The sequence below is a fragment of the Bufo gargarizans genome, chromosome 2 (genome assembly GCF_014858855.1).
Source record: "Bufo gargarizans isolate SCDJY-AF-19 chromosome 2, ASM1485885v1, whole genome shotgun sequence".
Lineage (NCBI taxonomy): Eukaryota > Metazoa > Chordata > Amphibia > Anura > Bufonidae > Bufo > Bufo gargarizans.
In genome coordinates, this window is record NC_058081.1 from 591,968,465 (window position 1) to 591,992,292 (window position 23,828).

At 42.7% G+C, this 23,828-nt stretch overlaps 1 protein-coding gene across 2 annotated transcripts in view; it reads right to left on the minus strand.

The window, feature by feature from the left end:
- Positions 1 to 3,511: 3,511 nt before the first annotated feature.
- Positions 3,512 to 23,828, minus strand: part of LOC122928721 (coiled-coil domain-containing protein 50-like) — a 95,258-nt gene continuing 74,941 nt past the window's right edge. For both annotated transcript variants that reach the window (XM_044281864.1, XM_044281865.1), the window contains exons 8-13: positions 20,467 to 20,603; positions 20,311 to 20,373; positions 17,786 to 17,917; positions 10,591 to 10,712; positions 5,625 to 5,713; positions 3,512 to 4,549 (exon numbers count right to left, since the gene is read on the minus strand). In XM_044281864.1, the coding sequence (XP_044137799.1) occupies positions 4,377 to 4,549; positions 5,625 to 5,713; positions 10,591 to 10,712; positions 17,786 to 17,917; positions 20,311 to 20,373; positions 20,467 to 20,603 (716 nt within the window). In that variant the 3' untranslated portion in view covers positions 3,512 to 4,376. The remainder of the gene's footprint in view (positions 4,550 to 5,624; positions 5,714 to 10,590; positions 10,713 to 17,785; positions 17,918 to 20,310; positions 20,374 to 20,466; positions 20,604 to 23,828) is intronic.

The following is a 23,828-nucleotide window of genomic DNA, read 5'->3' on the forward strand; positions in this document are numbered from 1 at the left end:
TTTGGATTTCACCGGTCATTTTTTACACATTTTGATTGCAAAGTTCTTCTCACACATTTGGGCCCCTAAATTGCCAGGGCAGTATAACTACCCCACAAGTGACCCCATTTTGGAAAGAAGACACCCCAAGGTATTCTGTGAGGGGCATGGTGAGTTCCTAGAATTTTTTATTTTTTGTCGCAAGTTAGTGGAATATGAGACTTTGTAAGAAAAATAAAAAATAAAAAATCATCATCATTTTCCGCTAACTTGTGACAAAAAATAAAAAGTTCTATGAACTCACTATGCCCATCAGCGAATACCTTAGGGTGTCTACTTTCCGAAATGGGGTCATTTGTGGGGGTTTTCTACTGTTTGGGCATTGTAGAACCTCAGGAATCATGACAGGTGCTCAGAAAGTCAGAGCTGTTTCAAAAAGCGGAAATTCACATTTTTGTACCATAGTTTGTAAATGCTATAACTTTTACCCAAACCATTTTTTTTTTTTGCCCAAACATTTTTTTTTTATCAAAAAACAATATATTTGGCGAAAAATGTATATATGGATGTCGTTTTTTTTGAAAAATTTTACAGCTGAAAGTGAAAAATGTCATTTTTTTGCAAAAAAATCGTTACATTTTGATTAATAACAAAAAAAGTAAAAATGTCAGCAGCAATAAAATACCACCAAATGAAAGCTCCATTAGTGAGAAGAAAAGGAGGTAAAATTCATTTGGGTGGTAAGTTGCATGACCGAGCGATAAACGGTGAAAGGAGTGTAGTGCCAAAGTGTAAAAAGTGCTCTGGTCATTAAGGGGGTTTCACCTAGCGGGGCTGAAGTGGTTAAATTAACTCTGGCACAGAAAAGATAGCAGCGTTGCTCGATACAGCTTTAACTTGCATTTGTGGATTGGATAGCGAACTGTGTTCACAGACAGTGATTCTGGAAGTGTTCCTGAGCCCATGCAGTGATTTCCCGTACAGAGTCATACCTGTTTGTAATGCAGTGCCACCTGAGGGCCTTAAATCATGAACATTTAGGACTGTTTGTTCTCTTTAATGTTTTTAAAATATCAATAAAAACTATCTGATTTAAAAAAATAAATCACGAGCATCCAATATTGACTGCTGTCCTTATCCCTTGCGCACATGGATTTCTCCAGCTTCTCTGCATCTTTTGTGATAATGCGGATGGTGGAATATTTAAATTTTATGTTAAGGAACATTTTTCTGAAATCGTTCCACAATTTTAAAGACGATTTTCGTCAGATTGCTGAACCTATGACCATCTTTGCTTCTGAGAAACTCTGCCTCTCTTAAATGCTCTTTTTATACCCAGTCATTTGTCTTAGTATTGGATATGTGGTTCATGTTATTGCGTGATATACTGTAGAGTTACATTTTTGGTTGGTGCTTATTAGTAGCAAATTTCTCCTCCAGCTGTGTTTTATTAGTACCCCTTACTTTTCAAGCCTTTGTTGCTCCTAGCCCAACATTTTAAGACATGTTGCTGCCATGAAGATCTAAAAGGGTAAATTTTTTCATGAAATGGTAAAACATGTGATACGTGCTATGCTTTATTGTGAATAAAATGTAGGTTTATAAGATTTTAAAATCATTGCATTCTGCTTTGATTTATATTTCTTTACATTTTACACAGCACCCCACTTTTTTTTTTTTTTTTTAGAATAGGGGGTTGTATATTTTCTGTGATCTAATCCATATGTGGGATGTTCTGCCTGGTATGGCCGTTACATTGCCGATCTGCTTCCTATCAGGATTGCCAATGTAATGACTCTGTCTGCAGTTCAGCCTTATTTTAATTCTAAGTATATTAACTTACGTCTCTTTCACATAACATCCTTCCAAGACACAGTTCCTTGATCTCTCATTGTTAGGTCAATTTTCAGCCAGCTGTCTACATACTGATGTGCATCAAAGTAAACTGCTCGCACTACCATCTTACAGGCCACATCGTGCCACCCCCTACATACAGTAAAAAGTATTACAATTGGCGAACTTATTAGAGCCCAATGTAATTATTCTTCCACTCTCTTTTCATAAACAGAGTTGAAGGCAAAAATCGAGCTGATACGATTGACCCCATTATACAAAATGATACCAATGATGTCACTCAATCCACACCAGCTGTTTTCTCTACCACATATAGTTTCTCTTCTATTTGTAACTTCATAAAGAAGCATGTCCCTATGTTACATCAAGAACCACAATTCTCATGTGTATTGACTTCGGGATACAAATGTGAGGCTAATGCCGGGTTCACATCTGCGTTGTGAAGTCTGGCACTGTGATCTGGTCACTGTATGTGGTGTACATGCTTTCAGCCAGACAAAAAAAATAATATAAGCAGCATTTTTCAGTTTGGCCGAAAGCCAGCATATATTCTGGAAAGCTACTAGATCCCATTACAGTGAATGGGGACCCGGTAGTACGCGGTGGTATCTGGCTGTGCCGGACACTGTGAACTCCGGCAGTCTGTTTTGGCGGAGGAACAGACTGCTGGAGTTCACAGTGTGCGGCATAGCCAAATACCACCGTGTACTACCGGATCCCCATTCACTGTAATGGGATCTAGTCGCTTTCTGGAGTTCACAGCGCAGATGTGACCCCAGCCTAAATCAGCTCCAACACTGGGACAATTGTTATCCCCCGGCTTGTTTTTTTGCCTTCCTCTGGATCAACTTGCAGGATGACAGGCCGAACTGGATGGACAAATGTCTTTTTTCGGCCTTATGTACTACGTTACTTGTTTCATATGCAAGATTCCTCTTGTAAGTCCTGGCTCTCACAAAAGGGTACTTATAAATATGATCCTAATAAGTGTATTTCTTGTAATGTTATTCACACAACTAAGACTTTCTCCTCTTGCGTTAATGCACAGCAATGCAATATGCACGGATTCCAATATTATAGACATATTTCTGTAGTCTCTTTCCATGTGTCACATGTACATGATAGGAGTTCATCAGGTTATTGAGAACGTTTTGTGCCCCATCAAAAGAGGTGATTACCAACAAAAACTATTTAATAGTTTACTCCAGAAACTTTTTGGATGTCTATTCTGAAAACATGTGCTCCTATGGGTTTATATTGTAAATCAGATTTCATTTTGCATTATTAAAATCATTTGTTCCTTTCTTTATTCTTCAGATTTAATTTGTTGTAATCTTTGCTATAATGTTTGCATCTCTTGAAGCCAATTGTGATTAGGTAATCACATCTTCAGGAAACATTTTTTTTCCATGTATTTTAACCCCTGATTATTTTAATGTATTTTTATGCTATGACTAAGACTTTTTCATAGGTTGAAATGCGTCAGTGATACTATAATTTCTTTAATGGATTTGATGCTATTTTCAATAAAGTTCCCAAGTTTTAATGGACGCTGGATTCCTCCCTTTATCTGCTTGCATTGTGTTTCCTGCATGTCCGTGCATCCACATGTGGAGGTGAGCTAGTTACTTATCTAAAGGCTAGAACCTTAACCAAAACAGGACAGATTTTGGGCAACGCTCCCCTTTAATTCCAATAGTGCTTCCTGTTTTGTAAAATGAATCAGACCAACTGAAAATGCAAATAATACTTCTTGTATTTCATATATATATTTATATATAAAAAAAATCCTTTAAAGTAAAATTCTAAAGGCATTTGGGATCTATACACAAAAAGCACCAGAAATTATTATTGAAATTAAAAAGAACAAAAAAAATCATCAGTGCAAAAATCTTTAAAAAAATATTTGACTTCTATCAAACACTGCATTTTGCCACAATACAAAGTTTGATAAACACTTAACGTGTGTACAGTAAGTAAAACTAAAGAAAAAGATAAAAAAAAGTAAAAATTAATAAAACAAGCAAACTAGTGAAATCGATATGGGAATAACTGCAAATAATAATTAATTAGATTAGTAGTTGTAAGGAGTTGAAAGTCACCTCTGTAGATTAATACAATTTCAGAATTTATATTATTTTCATTTCAGTTCAACGGGCAAAAAAAATAATAATAAAAAAAAAAATCCACGTAGTCAATGAGTTAGATGAATAAGCCACGATGCTTGTCATACGCAGATTCAACAGCACACAGCTAATATTGTTCTAATAGACTGGACAATAGGTTACTAAAATGTGCTTTTCCATTGCCGAACCGGGACGTTCAGCTCTATATTATTAAAACAGCCATTCTCTAGAGTCAAAAAAATGCCTAAGGCACCTGAATGCGAGAAAATCAGATTATCGTCTTCATCCCTGAATGAGTTAATACCACTTGTGTTGACGCACGTTGAAGATCGTCCACAATGATGAGTTGACACTGAACACAAAACGTTTGGCAAGAAGATGACTGCTACAAATTATAATACGACTGGAGAACACAGGTCACTGCTGCTTGCATCCCTCCTTCTTGTCTTTGGGTTTACTGCGTCCCAATTTCTCCGGCTGCCGCTTAGTTGGTGGTATAAATATTGGTTCAGTGCCATCATCCATGAAGTCATAGAATCCGTCGACAGGGACAGGCTGGGTCTGAGTTGAGAGAGTTGATACTGGAAATTCTGGAATTATAAGAAGCAGTGTAGTGACTAGACTAAAATGACACTTTTAAAGACAACATGTCCATATCGGAACCAATGAGAAAGTTAGAGGTAGTTGGAGCATCCTTAAAAATTATTTTAGGGATTTAGGTCATAAGCTCAGGGCAAGGACCTCAAAAACGAGTGTTTTCCAAAATACTACCTGTACTAAGAGCCACACAAGAAAGGAAGCGGGAGGTTAGGGAGGTTAACAAGTGACTCAAGAACCTCCATGGCAACAGACTGCAATCAAGCCCTCCATGGCAACAGACTGCAATCAAGCCCTCCATGGCAACAGACTGCAATCAAGCCCTCCATGGCAACAGACTGCAATCAAGCCCTCCATGGCAACAGACTGCAATCAAGCCCTCCATGGCAACAGACTGCAATCAAGCCCTCCATGGCAACAGACTGCAATCAAGCCCTCCATAGTTACAGACTGCAATCAAGCCCTCCATGGCAACAGACTGCAATCAAGCCCTCCATGGCAACAGACTACAAACATGCCCTGTGTTGTCTGATCCCAGAGTCATACTATCAACAAAAAGAGAAAATCCGGCTGTTGAACAACAGGAGACACTTTATTTAGCGGTAAAACTTCCAATCCTCATAGGCAAGAGTATAGTCAACGCGCTTCGGACCTTCGTGTATCAGTCCTTAATCATGATTAAGGACTGATACACGAAGGTCTGAAACGCGTTTGACTATACCCTTGCCTATGAGGATTGGAAGTTTTACCGCTAAATAAAGTGTCTCCTGTTGTTCAACAGCCGGATTTTCTCTTTTTGTTGATTTGCTGCTACGGCTGTGTCCAGGCTGGTACCGTGCTCACCACAGGTGCAGCAGGTGAGAGCAGCTCAATCTCTTCATTTACTCCTTCTACCACAGTCATACTATGTTCTGTCTGTCCAGTACTTGTTATTAACATACATGTGTCAGGTGGGTGAGCAAAAACTAATGGACAGATGGAAGTATTTCAATCACTTTTGCCTAATACTATGATCGTTGGTTGCTCCTATGTGAAATTGCAGAGTGGGAAGCATAAGGCTGGTGGTACCTTGTGGGCAAACAGCAAACACTTCAGACTGGGACTCCTTCTTGAATGTGGGATCAAGTTCTTCGGCAATGTTCCTGGGTGAACAAAGTCTACAAAACAAAAATCATCTCAAAGTTAAGGTGGCATAAATAAAAATAAAAAAAATAAAATGACATTTAAAATAAAAATTATTATGTACTGCATACAACGAATATGCAATTAATTCGTCTAGTCTAAATAGTGGTAAGAAAACTAATCTGTGGAATTATTAATAATAATGAAAGGGGGTCACTGCTTTGTAGAATCCCTTTTTGTTAGAGAAGACCAACTGCAAAAAGAGAGAACACCAGAAGCCAACTGAAATCTAGGTGGGAACCTGACAAGTGTTCGATTCCCCTGCAGCGCCGCCACAGGTGACACAAAGCATTACAAAGTTTTCATTGAAATCAATCTGCTGTCTGTGAAATGCAGGGCTGTGCTGGGTCCAGCCGAGAGAGAAAGAATCTTACTCCAGCTAACAGATGAGGGCCTGGAAAGAGAGAGAAACATAGAATGTGTCTGCAGATAAGAACCATTTGGCCCATCTAGTCTGCCCAATATACTGAATACTATGGGTAGCCCCTGGCCCTATCTTATATGAAGGTTGGCCTTATGCCTATCCCATGCATGCTTAAACTCCTTCACTGTATTTGCAGCTACCACTTCTGCAGGAAGGCTATTCCATGCATCCACTACTCTCTCACTATTCTCTCCTCTTTTACCTTGTTGATTCCCTTTATGTATTTAAAAGTTTCTAAAATATCCCCTGTGTTTCGTCTTTCTTCCAAGCTATACATGTTAAGGTCCTTTAATCTTTCCTGGTAAGTTTTATCCTGCAATCCATGTACCAGTTTAGTAGGTCTTCTCTGAACTCTCTCTAGAGTATCTATATCCTTCTGGAGATATGGTCTCCAGTACTGAGCACAATACTCCAAATGAGGTCTCACTAGTGCTCTGTAGAGCGGCATGAGCACCTCCCTCTTTCTACTGTTAATGCTTCTCCCTATACACCCAAGCATTTTGCTAGCATTTCAGGCTGCTCTATGACATTGTCTGCCTACCTTTAAGTCTTCTGAAATAATGACCCCTAAATCCCTTTCCTCAGATACTGAGGTTAGGACTGTATCACTGATTTTATATTCTGCTCTTGGGTTTTTACGTCCCAGGTGCATTATCTTGCACTTATCAACATTAAATTTTAGTTGCCAGATTTTTGGAGACAAGCAACATGCAGTACAGATCACTTTGAGGCTGTCACCTAGCTTTTCAAGTCCTCTGCATTACAAGTCTGCCCATTTAACATAAGGACATGCCCCATTTCTTTATGACTGCTCAGCTAATATTTGCCAAGTTGTAACCACCTGCAGTGTCGGACTGGGGTACCTGAGGCCCAACAGTAAAATTTATTTTGGGGGCCCACCGTACGGATACATTCAAATATAATAAATAATGTAACAAGTTTTTTTATATGAACATCGGCTGGTTGAGGTGCTGCACGTTGAATATATGTATGTAGTGCAGTAAATCTAATGTTTTATGTACCACTTGAGCAGGGGGTGGGATACTAGGGGCCCAGCTTGCTCAGGGGCCCACCGGAGGATTCCCCTGTACCCCTGTGGGACAGTCCGACCCTGACCACAAGCATAATGATTGATATTTTCCTTGAGTTTCAGTCCATGCAGATGTACAATTTATGAAAAATCTGGGCAGAAATCTTAAGCGTCTCACGTCTTTGATGACTACCACAGCGTCACTCTGAGTGATTTGGGGAACACAGCCTACAACATGTGCGTCTACATCACCGTTATTTTTAGAACTTGATGAAAAGACAGTAAGCAATGCTGCGTGGTACAGAAGATACTAAAGCAAATCAGTCACCAATGGAAAAAGAAGAAGAAGCAGCAGCAGCAGATCTAAGATGATGAGAGGAGATAACAGACGTCAGAGATGGGGAAAACAGGAAACAGAGTCAGCACTGAAATACGACCACTACACCCAACGTGATCCAATCACAAATAAACTACAGTCATTACACAAGTTTACATTGACTACTGCACTGTGTAAGATTCAGACAAACTGACGTCAGTCTCAAAATGTTCCAGATTCATCACAATGGCTGATGCTGGATGATAAATCTGACACTTTGACTCTCTAGTCCAGGGATCAGCAAGCTCCGGCACTCCAGGTGTTCAGAAACTACAACTCCCAGAATGCTTCATTCACTTCTATGGAAGTAAGAAGAACAGCCAAGCATGTTTGCATGCATGGAGTTGTAGTTTCACAGCAGCTGGAGTGCTAGTTGCTGATCCCTGCTCTAGTCTAAGGCCTCATGCACACGACCGTTGTGTGCATCCGTGGCCGTTGTGCCGTTTTCCGTTTTTTTTCACGGACCCATTGACTTTCAATGGGTCCGTGGAAAAATCGGAAAATGCACCGTTTGGCAGCCGCATCCGTGAGCCGTGTTTCCTGGCCGTGAAAAAAATATGACCTGTCCTATTTTTTTCACGGCCAACGGTTCACGGACCCATTCAAGTCAATGGGTCCGTGAAAGAACACGGATGCACACAAGATTGGCATCCGTGTCCGTGATCCGTGGCCGTAGGTTAGTTTCATACAGACGGATCCGAAGATCCGTCTGCATAAAAGCTTTTTCAGAGCTGAGTTTTCACTTCGTGAAAACTCAGATCCGACAGTATATTCTAACACAGAGGCGTTCCCATGGTGATGGGACGCTTCTAGTTAGAATACACTACAAACTGTGTACAAGACTGCCCCCTGCTGCTTGGCAGCACCCGATCTCTTACAGGGGGATATGATAGTACAATTAACCCCATCATATCCCCCTGTAAGAGATCAGGGCTGCCAGGCAGCAGGGGGCAGACCCCCCCCCCTCCCCAGTTTGAATATCATTGTGCGGCCCCCCCTCCCCTGTTGTTAACTGTTGGTGGCACAGTGTGCGCACCCCCCTCCCTCCCTCCCTCTATTGTTTTAATACATTGGGGCCAGTGTGCGCGCGCCCCCCAACCCCCCCTCCCTCCCTCTATTGTTTTAATACATTGGGGCCAGTGTGCGCGCGCCCCCCCAACCCCCCCTCCCTCCCTCTATTGTTTTAATACATTGGGGCCAGTGTGCGCACCCCCCCCCAACCCCCCCCCCCCCCCCCCCCTCCCTCTATTGTAATCATCATCGGTGGCAGCGGAGTAGAAGATTTTCATACTTACCTGGCTGCTGGCTGCTGCGATGTCTGCGTCCGGCCGGGAGCTCCTCCTACTGGTAAGTGACAGGTCTGTGCGGCGCATTGCTGTCACTTACCAGTAGGAGGAGCTCCCGGCCGGACGCAGACATCGCAGCAGCCAGCAGCCAGGTAAGTATGAAAATCTTCTACTCCGCTGCCACCGATGATGATTACAATGGGGGGAGGGAGGGGGGTGGGGGCTTGCGCACACTGGCCCCAATGTATTAAAACAATAGAGGGAGGGAGGGGGGGTTGGGGGGGCGCGCGCACACTGGCCCCAATGTATTAAAACAATAGAGGGAGGGAGGGGGGTTGGGGGGGCGCGCGCACACTGGCCCCAATGTATTAAAACAAGAGAGGGAGGGAGGGAGGGGGGGTTGGGGGGCGCACGCACACTGGCCCCAATGTATTAAAACAATAGAGGGAGGGAGGGAGGGGGGTGCGCACACTGGCCACCAACGAGTTAACAACAGGGGAGGGGGGGCCCACTGGCCACCAATGAGTTAAAAACAGGGGGGGGGGGTCTGCCCCCTGCTGCCTGGCAGGGAGGCAGTCATGTACACAGTTTTTTTGTATATTCTAACCTGAAGCGTCTCCATCACCATGGGAACGCCTCTGTGTTAGAATATACTGTCGGAAATGAGTTTCACGATGTAGCTCATATCCGACAGTATATTCTAACATAGAGGCGTTCCCATGGTGATGGGGACGCTACAAGTTAAAATATACCATCGGATTGGAGAAAACTCCAATCCGATGGTATAACAGAACTCCAGACTTTACATTGAAAGTCAATGGGGACGGATCCGTTTGAAATGGCACCATATTGTGTCAACATCAAACGGATCCGTCCCCATTGACTTGCATTGTAATTCAGGACGGATCCGTTTGGCTCCGCACGGCCAGGCGGACACCAAAATGACTTTTTTTTCATGTCCGTGGATCCTCCAAAAATCAAGGAAGACCCACGGACGGAAAAACGGTCACGGATCACGGACCAACGGAACCCCGTTTTGCGGACCGTGAAAAAAAACGTCCGTGTGCATGAGGCCTAAGTTTAAGAATGTTGCGCAATATCATGGCACAATCTTGGCACAATCTTTAGCAACACCCTCTGCCAGAAAGCTATGCCCGTTCCTTGGGTGAGGCAAGGAAATCAAAAACTATGTCTAAGACACACAATAAATGCAGCACAGCTTGCGCTTGCAATAGTAAAGCTGCCAAATTGTGTTTCAACTTGTCACCAAGATCACAGCTTTCTGTCAATGAATTGAAGCACTATTTATTTACATTTATTTAAATCCAAAGTTGGAAAATCAATCTTCATCATGCCTAATGGATCCAGGTACTTAAAAGGGTGTGTCCGAGAGTCTGACATTTAGGACTTATCCTGTCCAACACTGAATGCTGGAATAAGTTCAGCTCTAAAGCATGCAGAACTGTAAATGCAGCTCTGGAGCATAATACAACAATGTAACTCAGGACAAGTAATGAAATGTATTTACCAAGTGACTCAACATTTTTGGGCAAGTCTTCAGGAGCAGAGGCTATATTTTAACAGAACCCATAAGCACTATTTGTCCTTCTCTATCGGATTATCTAGTGGTCTCCTGAAATAAGGGCAGACCTCAGACCAGAAGTCTCCTGCACATCCTGGAGTAAATGTCACCGTAAACTAGAACTAGAGAGAGTATGGTACAACTGATCATGTACTTAGTCTGGTCAAGAGTTCCTTCCAATGCTGAAAATTCCATTTTCTCAGGTGTGCGACACTCAGTTGGTGATGCTAGGCCCTCAGAGTCCAGTGGTCCTTGGTTAGAAGAAGGCACATCGTTCTAAGACAGTGGAAACAAATTTTGCTTAATTATATATTCAATAGCAGATTCACAGGCAGACATGGAATTGGTATGTTTGCTGTTGGCACCATTTAGTGGGCACATCGTTACATGTTGTAGTTGGAGTCAATGCAAACTAGGGGTGGGTTCTCTGCAAATATATCATCCAGCTCACCAACTTGCCACCCTTTGGCACAAGTGACTTATCACGCAACATTCACATGGGATGCGAATACCAGTAAGATCATGTGACACAGTGACTACAAATGCTGCCAAGAGGCGGGCAATTACAGCTACAGGTCTGAACTGTGTGCAAGTACATAAAGAATTTGGTATGGTTCATGAAATAAGTGCAGCCACCGCTTCATTTGCTTCTACAGGACTGCCGGAGATAAACCAGCACTTGGCTATTTTCTACAGTCACACAGAAATGAATGCGTGACCTCTTTCCACTCCCTTTGGGGGTCCCATTCTGGAGATAGGTACAGGTCTGAGAGGTGGGACCTGCCCTGAGCTAGGATATGCCTCCAATGTCTAAGATGAGAATACCCCGTTAAGTTGTTGTTCTTCCTGGAAATGTATAAATAACTAAGAGTTACCCTTGTCAATAGGGTGTGCCCCTCAGGGCCGTCTTTAACGCAAAAAGGACAGCTGCCCCAGGCCCAGTTGCTCTTGGGGGGCCCAAAGCAACTGCCTCTTGAGCCCAGCTGGCCACTGGTGACGTCGGAGGCGGTGGCAGGGCACACGGAGATGAGCGCTTCCATTATGGAAGCGCTCATCTCCATAGTCATCTGTATCGCCGTCCTCAGGACAGCAATACAGATGGCTGTGCTGTGGGGCAGGGGAGGGAGAGGTGTGTCCCTTCTTCGTTCCTCTGATAGGCTGCAGGCACTAGGCTTGCAGCCTATCAGAGGCCAGTGCAGGCGGCGCGATGATGTCATCACGCCTCCTGAGCCGTACAGCGCGGGACACAGGGCCGGAAGAGGCCTGCATTACATCACTGCCAGCCTTATGGAGGTAAGTATAAGTGTTTATTTTTTTATATGGTACTACTACTGGCACATGATGGGGGGGCATCTATGGGGGCACCCTTGTTACTGGCACATGATTGAAGGGCATCTATGGGGCACCCTTGTTACTGGCACATGATTGGGGGGCATCTATGGGCGCACATCTTACTGGCACATTATTGGTGGCACTTTTTACTGGCACATTATTGGGTGGCACTATGGGGGCACTTCTTACTGGCACATTATTGGGTGGCACTATGGGGGCACTTCTTACTGGCACATTATTGGGGGCATCTACTGAGGCCACAAAGGAGGGGTATTTTATATGAGGGGGCTCCGTATAGGGATATTTTATACTGGGGCACATTATGGTGGGTACTATGGGGAAGGGGAGAGAGGAGTACTATGGGCTCATCTATGGGGGAGCACTAAGAAGGTGTATTTTATACTTGCAAATTATGGGGGACACTGAGGGCATCTACTGGGGCACTACATATGGGGCATTTTATACTGGTAACTTATAGGGGGGCACTAGGAAGAAGGAGAGGAGCACTATGGGGCATTTACGGGGGCACTATATAGGGGTATTTTATACTGGCACATTATAAGGATTATTACTACTACTGGGGGGCAATATGATGGCTTTATTACTACTGGGGGTCTATGGGAAACATGATTACTAGTATGGGCACTAAGGGAGCATTATTACTTCTGGGGCACAGTGGAGACATGTTGGGGGCACTCTAGGAGCATTATTACTACCATGTGTGCTCTAGCAAAGAATTATTCCTATTGGTGGGACATAAGGGAGCACTATTACTGTGGGGGCACCTTGGCACAGTATCAGCTTACCACAATTAATTTTGGGGGACGTTATGTTTACACTATTAGTGTTAGGGGCACTATTTACTAGGCGCAGTTATTTTAGGGCACTGTGTGCCAATAATTATTGAAGGGCAATATTTGCATGGTACTACTATTATCAGGGGGTTTATCTGTTTCTGCAGTATAGTATTGGGGAGCACAGCGGCACAGTATCGGGGGTGGTAGGATGATTTGTCCAGAGGATGGGAGGATGATGGAAAAGTAGTAAACTAAAATTTTGTTCGTCAAACTGCAGAGACGAGAAATGGCTGAAAAATGGTGGTCTGGTCTGAAGGTCTGAAAGGAGAAGATGAGAAAAGAACATCTACATCAAAGAGACGTCACTGGATGTAAGAGGTATGTGGCGCTATATTACCCTGTATGTAGGGGTGGATGGAGGGGTTAGTAGTACAGTACTATCTGCACATTGTAAAAATCTGCTAAATACTATATATTTGTTTCAGAAGTTGTGCTTTTTTAATTTTTTTGAATAATGATACAGCCATTTTATTTGATACTTTGGTGCTGATTCTCCCCCCCCCCCCCTCTATATTAAGGGACACTATAGTCACCAGAACCACAACAGCTAAACGTAGTAGTTCTGGTGTCTATAGAAAGCCTCTGCAAGCTTTTTAATGTAAGCACTGAAAAAAATTACTGCCAAGGAACTCCTCTAGTGGCCACTCATCATTATATAAGTTTACTACTCTACCAGATGTGTGGATTATTTTTTTGTGTGTGTGTTGTGGTGGAGGGTGAGATTGCATGCTAGGGTGTAGGAAGGCGGGATCCAGGGGGCCCAAGTAAATTCTTGCCTAGGGTCCAATCAATATTAAAGACGGCCCTGGTGCCCCTACATAGTGTAATATGGTCAAGCACTGACTGGACTATGTCAGACTGTGCAGGGACAAGTCTTATTGGCTTATTATAAGGGAATTATACCAGCCATTACAATTCAGGATTTGGGGAAAGCTATTCCTGTGGCAGTGGTAACTGTGGCCGTGTTGCTTACCATCCAGCTTTCCAAGAAACAGCTAAACGTAATATATACAACCTTAGGGGGGAAATTAAAAATGTAAAAAAAAAAAAAAAAAAAAAAAAAAAAAAAAAAGGACAACATATGGATCTCCAATTCTCATCAATGTTGAGGTGACCCTCATGTTTAGAATATTAGTTAGATTCATTGTAAGGATAAAAACCTAAAAAATATAAAATAAAATAAATGCAAGAAATATTAATAAGCAGGCATGTGTGCAGCTTTGCAGAGTCACAACTAGCTGCCTATCTCCGCTCAGCAATGTGGCCATTCAGTAATGTAACCACAGCAGAGTTCTTCACAACAACTCTGCCCCTGAAGATAAAGGCTGCTGAGAAAACAGTGGCGGCTTCTTCTGGTAAGGGAAGTAAATGTGCGCAATGACGAGGCTAGAAATAAATGCAAATGAGGAAATATTGAGGTATTTTTATACCACTGGCCAGTGCATCATATCATAGACAGTATATAGCCTCTGAAAGACGCAGCGCCAGGAAACAGAGACCCTCCCAAAAGCCACTGAGCCCACCATGATCACTACTGGATTAACTGCATCAAACATACTCCACACCACTGGATGATGAGCGACTAGGGAGATCTGTGTAGTCACATAGGGGAAATTTATCAAACCCTGTACTCTAGAAATCTGATTTCAAAAGTTAAAAAATTTGTAACATACAGTATTTACACCACTCACACCAGTTTTTAAAAGAGAGTTGGAAACCCGGCATGGTTAGCCTGTCGAGCTGATTTAAACCAGAAAATAATCTTACTCTTGTAAAGGGGTGTTACTAACATCTCAAGACAGAAGTGATGGACGTAAAGAGTTTTTTCCATAGTATAGTACAGTGATGGCTATCCTCCAGCTGTGGTGAAGCATACGACTCCCAGCATGTTCCATTCATTTCTATGGAGTTCTGAGAACAGCCAGGCAAGTGTGCATCTTGGGAGTTGTAGTTTTATCCAATCTGGAGTGACGGACGTTAGCCATCACAGGTATAGTATCATCATTATCAGATCGGTGGGATCCAACACCGGGTACCCTCACTGATCAGCTGTAACCTGCAGCTGCAGTCCCAGGAAGTGAACAGTGTACGAAGCCAGAACCCCACAGCTCTGTACACTGTATAGGGCATTCTCAAGTACAGAGGCTCAACGCCTATTCAAGTCAATAGTCCAATTCGCAGTGTATGGAGCTGTGTTCTTCCGGTTCGGTACACAGTTTACATGCTGGAATTATGGCTGCAGGTAACAGCTGATCAGTATGGGGGCAGGCGTTGGACCTCTAAAGATCCAATATTAGGAAAGGTTATCAACAGCTTAGCCCTGGATAAATCTTTTGCATCAAATTTATTCCCGGACAGTTGATACATTTGGCACAAATTACAGCAGTGCATGCTGCTGCAAAACGGACTTTAAAAATTCCCCTCATGATCAATCTCTCCCATAGGATTGTATAGTGTCTGTAATCTGTAGCTGGGATCCTTGAGCTTTACTCTATGGGACCTATATGCACAACAAGCATTAGTCATAGAACGCCCCTTTAAGGACAGCATTTTCGCATCTACATGGCTGGTTACACAGAAAACTAACATGTCATCAGCTAGATCACAAATACAATACAATCTGGTTTAAAAGGAAAACGCTATTTCCAGCAGTTACCCAGCAACTGACCGGCTGGCCAGAAGTATTCACACCCCATGTAGACTCAATAGCATTAAAATTAAGTTCCCTATGGGTCAATTTCATATCTGTTCAGAACGTGGCAGCAATAAATAGAGGTTTTCTTCAACCGGCTGTGGACACTAGGTTACTAATTTACAGTGGTATGCACCAGTCTGGACACCCACAGTCAAAATTACTGTTACTATTGTGACAAAGTGAGGGGTTGTGTCTGGCAAGGAAGGTATTTTCCTCCCAGCATGAGCGGCTGGGCTGGTTTCCAGCCAGGTGAGGTTAAATACCGGACCGCAGTTTAAGTGCCCGTCCGAGTTTTGGCAACACCTGGCTGTCCTTAAATAGGCAACTGGGCTCAGCAGAGATGTCTCTGTTTTGGGGAATCTGAGGCTTTGTGCCGTGCTGGAGGGCTGAGAGCCGCACACTGGGGAAACAGGCACCCTAAAGCCTGCTGTGGACTACTGGAGGCAGAATTGCCAGCAAGGTGACTTGTGCTATATGAACTTTCCATTGTGTGAATAAACACTGACGTTTTGAGTTAACAACTTGTATTTTGCCTCTGTACTGCGCCTGTTTACCATATCTACCCCACACTGTGAACAGATTGAATCATCTCCAAAAGACATACAGTTAAAGATTACACATTCCATTAGTATTTTAAGCAAAAACTTTTTTTTATTTTCATCTTTTACATTTTCAAAATAACAAAAAAGGAAGAGGCCTCAAAGCAAAAATGTGGGCATCCTGGATGGTTAGTATCACAGCTTGTAAACACATTTTGTAGCCAGTCAAGCATCTTTCAATTTTTGTGTGAGTTATTTTCATCCATTCTTCCTAGCAAAAGTCTTCCAGTTCTGTGAGATTCCTGGGCCGTCTTGCATGCACTTTTGAGGTCTATCCATAGATTTTCAATGATGTTCAGATCAGGGGACTGTCAGGGCCATGGTAAAATCTTCAGCTTGTGCCTTTTTGAGGTAGTTTCAGGTTGCCATTTCCGCAGTTTAAATTGCAATAGCAGTTAACAAGAACAGGGGAGGTCAAGAGAATGTCTGGAAGACTAAGAAAAGTGACAGAGACAGCTGCTCATAAGATTGCTGGAAGGGCAAAGGACAATCCCCACTTTACTGTAAAAGACCTTCAGGAAGATTTAGCAGACTCTTGAGTTGTGGTCCATTTTTCATGGCCTTCAATGAACAGTCATAGAAGAAAACCTCTCCTGCATCCTCACCACAAAATTCAGCGTCAGAAGTAAAAACATCTAAACAAGCCCGATGTATTTTGGAAACAAGTCCTGTTGGCTGATAAGGTTAAAATAGTACTCTTTGGGACAGTTTACACGGCTGATTTTTAAAAGGCAAGTGTAAATAATCAGCATTGAATCCAAGCAGATTTTTACGCCTCAAATTTTTACACTTTTTTTTTAGGCAGATCTTTACTTTATTAAATTCTATACTACTTTTCCCACAAGCATTCTCTGATGGGTTCCTTGGGCGTGTTTACACCCGAAAGAAACACACATATGCACATCTCAAATGGCACGTTTTTTTCTACTTCCCATTAATTTGAATGGGAAAATCAGTGCAAATTCTGCCCCGAAAATAGGACATGCTGCTTCTTTTTTTAACATGTGTGAAAAAAAAGCAAGTGCTGCTTCCCATTGAAATGAATGGGAGGCTGTTTTGAGGCGAAACACTCCAAAATCCGTGCAAAAAAACTGTGTGAACTGACCCTTTGGTCACAATCAGCAGAGGTATGTATGGAGAAAAACTGGCACAGAATTTCATGAAAAGAACACCTCTCCAACCATTAAGCGTGGGAGCGGATCAACACAACATGGGTTGTGTTGTAGCCAGTGGCACAAGGAACATTCCATTAACAGGGGAAAGAATGGATTCAATGAAATTCCAGAAAACATAACACCAACTGTAAAAAAGTTGAAGTTGAAAAAAGGATAGCTTCTACAAATGTATAATGATCCTAAACACACCTCAAAATCCACCACAGACTACCACAAAAGGTGAACGCTGAAGTTTTGACCATGCCCTCTGTGTACAGACCTCAAAAGAGCAGTGCATGCAAGACGGTCCAAGAATCTCAGAACTGAAATACTTTTGCAAAGAAGAATGGATGCAAATCCTTCAAACAAGAATTGAAAGATTCTTGGCTGGCTACAAAAAGCGTTTACAAGCTGTGATACTTACCAAAGGGGGTGCTACTAGGTAATAACCATGCGTGTCCAAATGTTTGTTTTGGGCCCTTTGGGTTATTTTGAAAATGTAACAGATGAATTTTTTATTTTATTTTAGTTTTTGCTTAAAATATAAAGGGAATGTGTCATCTTTAACTTTATGCCTTTTGGAGATCATTTCATCTCAACTTGCTTAACTGTTGGCAGTAACTAATTTTGTCCAGGCGTGCCCCAACTTTTGTATACCCACTGTATACAATGTATTTTAGATATAATTCCCCTTTAAGTCTGGTGTACTTGCCTTTATCCCTATGCTCCTCCTGTCAGTAAAGCTACAAACACTTCCATCATCATCGCTGTCTCCGGGCAGGTCCAGCTCCTCAGATCTCCTGTGAGCTCTCAGCTCCTGCTGCTGAATGTACTTGGCTATTTCCTGCAGTGAGTTGAGGACAGATAAGCAAAAGGATGAGTTGCTGCACATAAAAAGATGGTGTCATTAGTAATGTCAGCCACCGACGAGAAATACAGGGAATCATCATAAGAATATATGACAGTCCCATTACATGCTGTGCCCCAAAATCCATCAGAAGTTATTACAGGTCCACCTTGGCTTCTAGCGCTATTACTATGGAAGCCAAATACTTCAAACAAAAGATATGTTGACCACTCCCTTCTGTTGCAAACTCTCTCATCTCTTGGCATCACTGACCTGGCCCTCTCCTGGATCACATCATACCTCACAGACCGGATGCTTAGCGTCTCCTACTCCCGCACCACCTCCTCGTCTCATTCCCTCTCTGTTGGTGTCCCGCAAGGCTCTGTCCTAGGACCCCTGCTCTTCTCTATCTACACTTTTGGCCTGGGACAGCTCATAGAGTCCCATGGCTTTCAGTATCACTCCTACGCTGACGACACACAAATCTACCTCTCTGGTCCAGACATCACCACCTTACTATCAAGAATCCCACAATGTCTATCTTCTATATCATCCTTCTTCGCCTCTCGCTTTCTTAAACTTAACATGGATAAGACAGAATTCATAATCTTTCCCCATCTTGTTCAACCCCCCCAACAGACCTATCTATCATGATCAATGGCTGCACACTCTCCCCAGTCAACAAAGCCCGCTGCCTTGGAGTGACCTTGGATTCTGCCCTTTCCTTCTGACCGCACATCCAAGCCCTTTCCACCACCTGCCGCCTCCAACTCAAAAACATCTCCCGCATCCGTGCTTTCCTTAACTTTGAATCTGCGAAAATGCTTGTACATGGGGCAGGTATTATCTCCCGCCTAGACTACTGCAACATTCTCCTCTGTGGCCTTCCATCTAGCACTCTCGCACCCCTCCAATCTATCCTCAACTCTGCTGCCCGACTAATCCACCTTTCACCCTATTACTCCTCTGCCTCTCCCCTCTGCCAATCCCTTCACTGGCTCCCCATTGCCAAACAAATTCACTTCAAAGTACTAACAAATACATACAAGGCTGTCCATAACCTGTCCCCTCCCTACATCTCTGAGCTGCTTTCCTGATACACCCCCACACGCACGCACTCTCCGATCCTCACAAGACCTCCTTCGCTCCTCTCCTCTTATTGCCTCTTCCCACAATCGGCTCCAAGATTTCTCCCGCACATCCCCACACTCTGGAACTCGCTACCCCAACATATCAGACTCCCCCCTACAGTGGAATCCTTCAAAAGAAACCTGAAAACCCACCTCTTCAGACAAGCCTCCAATCAGTGACCCTGCTGCCTCTATACCGCCATGACCAACTTAACCCGCACCTACTGTGTCCTTCTCCCATACCATGTAGATTGTAAGCCCTCACAGGCAGTGCCCTCTCTCCTTCTGTACCAGTTTGTAACTCATCTTGTTTATGATTAGTGCAATTGTCTGTATTATGTATGTGCACCCCTTATCATATGTACAGCGCTATGGAATGAAGGGCGCTCTTAATAATAAAGTATATCTAACAAGAACCCCAAGGTCAGGGCTAGAAAGTAACTTCTGAACAGGCCTAGAGGAAAGCGCTAAATCACGTAGGGTACGACTGTTGACAGGACAGTTGCATTTAGTTCATCAGTTGCAGTAATAAAAATGATACATTTATTGTGGTATTGTACTTCATGCAGAGGTGTAACTTAAAAGGGAACCTGTCATCAACTTTATGCTGACCGCACTGAGGGCACCATAAAATAGTGACAGAAATGCTGATGTCAGCGGTGTGTCACCTATGAGCTACAAGTAAGTGGTTGCTGAGAACCAGCATCATAATCATTGCAGCCCAGGCCTTGAAAAGAGTCAAATCTACCTGAGAAGAGTCCTGGTTATACATAATCTCCTGCACTCTCGCCCATCTGCTGATGACTGGCAGTTCTCTCCTAGAGAGAAAGGTAGAAAACTAGGTAGAAGACCAGTCATCAGCAGGTGGGCAGGGAGAGCCGGAATTCATGAATAACCATGACTCTTCTCAGGTGGCCGTGACTCTTTTCCAGGCCCAGTCCGCAATGATTGTGATGTTGGTTCTCGGTAACAACTTACTTTTAACTTTTAAATGACAGATTGCTGAAACTCACCTGTCTCTACTTTATACTGCCGTTAGTATGGGCAGCATAAAGTTGATGACAGATTCCCTTTAAGGCTCCTGGGCCCCACCAACCACGTGCCATTTATGGTACTGTTGTCCTATGTGGTAGAGGGTGCCCAGTAGGCCATACCAGGGCCCAGGTGTGACTGCAGTCTCTAGTCTTCACCCTCTATAGTTACACCTCTGGGTATAAGATGTATCTAGTTGCTATATAGAGCCAGTTATCTTAATCTTACTTCATCTTGTGCAACCTGAGCTGCTCGGAAGTCCTCATTTTGGTCATGACGTTTCAGCTTGGCCTGTAGAAGAAATACATTAAGAACAAATCAAACTATCTATCTAATTTGGTCTCCCCATCAACCTTCTCAATATACAGGAACTGTTGAACTTACGATTCGTTTCTCCTCTTCTTCCTGAAGCCGGCGAGCTAACTCTTCATCCTTTACGAGCTGGTCAGAGCTTTGGACATGAAGTTCTGCCATCTTCCTGTCAAGTGGTTCTATACCATAGGTTGGCCTGGTTTCTTCACCTTGCCAAAAAAACAGAATAGCATCAGTATAAAAACTACTGGGTTCTGGGAGATACTAGTTAGGCAAGTCAAAGTAATGTAGTCGCGCAGTTATGCAATTAACTACGTTGGGTTTAAAGGAGTTTTCTCATCTCCCCACGATGTCCATATGGCAGTGTATGTGATCAGGGGTCATTTTCATGATTTTACACAGGACTGGCACATTCATCTCTTAAAAACTCTATGCTACTGGTGGAATATTGTTTCCAACAGAAGTCTGTGACCTCCAATTAATTTCAGTTCCCCTCTTCATATTATTACACTGCTTTACAAACAGCATTGTCTTCAGATATATATAGAACATAAATTAACTGGTCATTGCCACCCACTACAACAAAATTATATTGCCTTGATGTTAAGACCTTAACAGTCTTCTATGGGATGTTCTAATTAGATTAAAACGGCACATAATCAATCAACATATAAGCACATAGATGTCAGGAAAGTTTTTCAACCACACTTTCTACAACCTGGACCGCATATGGGATTATATGAGTGTAATTCACTGACAAAGAGCTGACTTTCTGGAAATGGCAATTGTCATACATCATTTCTCCTAAAGGGAAATCTCTTAGAATATTTCCATGACAAAACTCTCCCTAACCCTTAGCACTAACGTAGCAAATATTCACCCACAACAGACAAAAGTCAACTAATTGGTAAGGGTACATTCACACTTGCGTTTTTCCTTTCCGTCGCCGAGTTCCGTCCTAGGGGCTCTATACCGGAAAAGAACTGATCAGTTTTATCCCTATGCATTCTGAATGGGGAGAAATCCGTTCAGGATGCATCAGGATGTCTTCAGTTCAGTCCTTTTGACTAGTCTGGACAGAAATAATACCGCAATATGCTACGGTTTTATCTCCGGCCAAAAAAACGGAACACTTGCCTGAAATCCGGCATTTTTTTTCCATAGGAATGTATTAGTGCCGGATCCGGCATTCAAAATACCGGAATGCTGGATCCGTTCTTCCAGACCGAAAGATTATGTGAATTTTTTTTATGCCAGATATGTTTTTCCGGATGACACCGGAAAGACGGATCCAGTATTTCAATGCATTTGTAAGACGGATCAGGATCCTGATTAGTCTTACAAATGACATGAGTTGGCATACGTTTTGACGGATCCGGCAGGCAGTTCCGGCAACTGAACTGTTTGCGGGATCACTCTGCCGCAAGGGTGAAAGTACCCTAACAGAAAACTTTCTATTGGCTATGAGACAGGTGGTGGAAACATAGTGTACGAATTCAGCATGGCAGAGATCAATTTATGCCATTTTTAAAAGAACTCTGTTCACGCCATGGTCAGGGACTTGGTACGTAACTGAGCCATGAGTGGATTGATCCAGTTGATCACAGTGAAATATAATGGAGTTTATCAAGGATTCTGGCATTTTTATGTCTCTGAAGACCACTAAAACTACTGGAACCTGATGCGACACCGTTCAGGGTATATCTTAATGCGTATACATTTCACGGTGCACCATTAGAAACTAGAAGGGAGTGGACAATGAGACATAACTCACACTACCTGATAAAGACCTGTTGGGTATAGGGCCTAGACAACAATATGATGATGTATTAAAGAGGTCTTGGAGTCTAAGAAGAAGACCAAGAGACCACATGACAGTCCCATGATATATCAATTGTATAATTACTGTGGCCACAACATTCATGTAAGTGAATTAGGGATTTTGCTGGGTGCAAGTCTTTTGGGGGATCACTCTCCACCTCAGGATCCTTCAGAACATAAACTATTTATGACAGCCCATCAGAAGTGTTTGAGTTATTCAAGTCAGCCATGTGGCAGCCACTAACCCTGATTGAGGTGCTTGAAAAAGGGACCACACATTAAGGACCCAAAACGTTGCTATGTTTGCACCATACTGAATCTAATAAAGTATATATTGTCCAAGCAAAGGAATGTCTACACCTCTATACGGCTGACTGTTCTGAATAACTCAAATACTTCTGGTGTGCTTTCATAAGTAGTTTAAGTCCCATAAAATATCAAGTTTGACACACACATCAAAGTTTTGCATAACCAGACTTTGACAGGTCTTGGGGAAATTTTTTTTTAACTTTGAAACTACTTCAGATACATGTGTGGAATCAATAACAAACCACTTCACTTTTCTTGATGTAGGAACCCACCAGTGTGCCCTATAAGTTGAAAGATATGCCCGGCAGGCTCCAGTCAGACTCCCATCTAGAATTACTATCTTTGACAACTCTCTAACATGCCATCACGTTCATAAGACAATTCTGACTCATGTAATGTTGTATTAGCCAATGACAAGTCAATAACACACAAGGCTAATGTTTGGTATGTTGGCACTTTCCATAGTGTAGACACAGGTTATATTAAAGCGGTCAAGCTGGATTTATCTCAAGCAAACAACGTACAATGAGACTCACAAAATCCCTTCTATTTTGGATATATTTCAGTACTTGCTGTTTTCTCTGGAAATTCCACTGCTCAATTTCATGGAATTTATATTGTAAGGAGTTTGCAAAACAAAACCCAAAAAGGAATTAAAACAATCCTGCAAATGATGCACATATGAAGTCATTGCTATTACAAAAATAACAGACCAAAGATAACAAAAAAAAATAATTACAAAACATTTCAGTCCACCAGACAGCTGTCCAATGGAGACACCTATAAACAATAATGCCACATACACATCCGTGTAGACAAACTATTTTGGCAGATAGAAAAACTTAGAAACCCCCTGGTATTCTCTTGTATCATCCTAACAAGCTTTCTGTCTCACTTTACTAGAAAATCTTATCAGCTGCCTGGTAATGGGCAGGAAATACCCATTGCGTCTGAGGATCAATATGACAGATGCTTTGCCAAGTTCATCCCTCACAGTTGAGAAACATTGTTTGCGCCCAAAACGTCAAATTAGACACTTAGTCTGAATCATCAGTCATTTGATTATATTTCTATATAACATATGGGCATCCTAAGAGTACAAAAAAAAAAAAAAACTTTCAAGTGTATTTTCTACCACATCCCTGTTCCTTGTTTCTCATGCTACTTCCTCAGTCTCTTAGTGCTCGACAATATCTTCCTTGCACACTAATTTTTATCCCTGCTATCGCCTCCATATAAAGGGGTCTTCCATCTTCCAGTTACAAGTTATTGTCCTTCGCCTTCAGTTTACCAGAAGTGGTGGG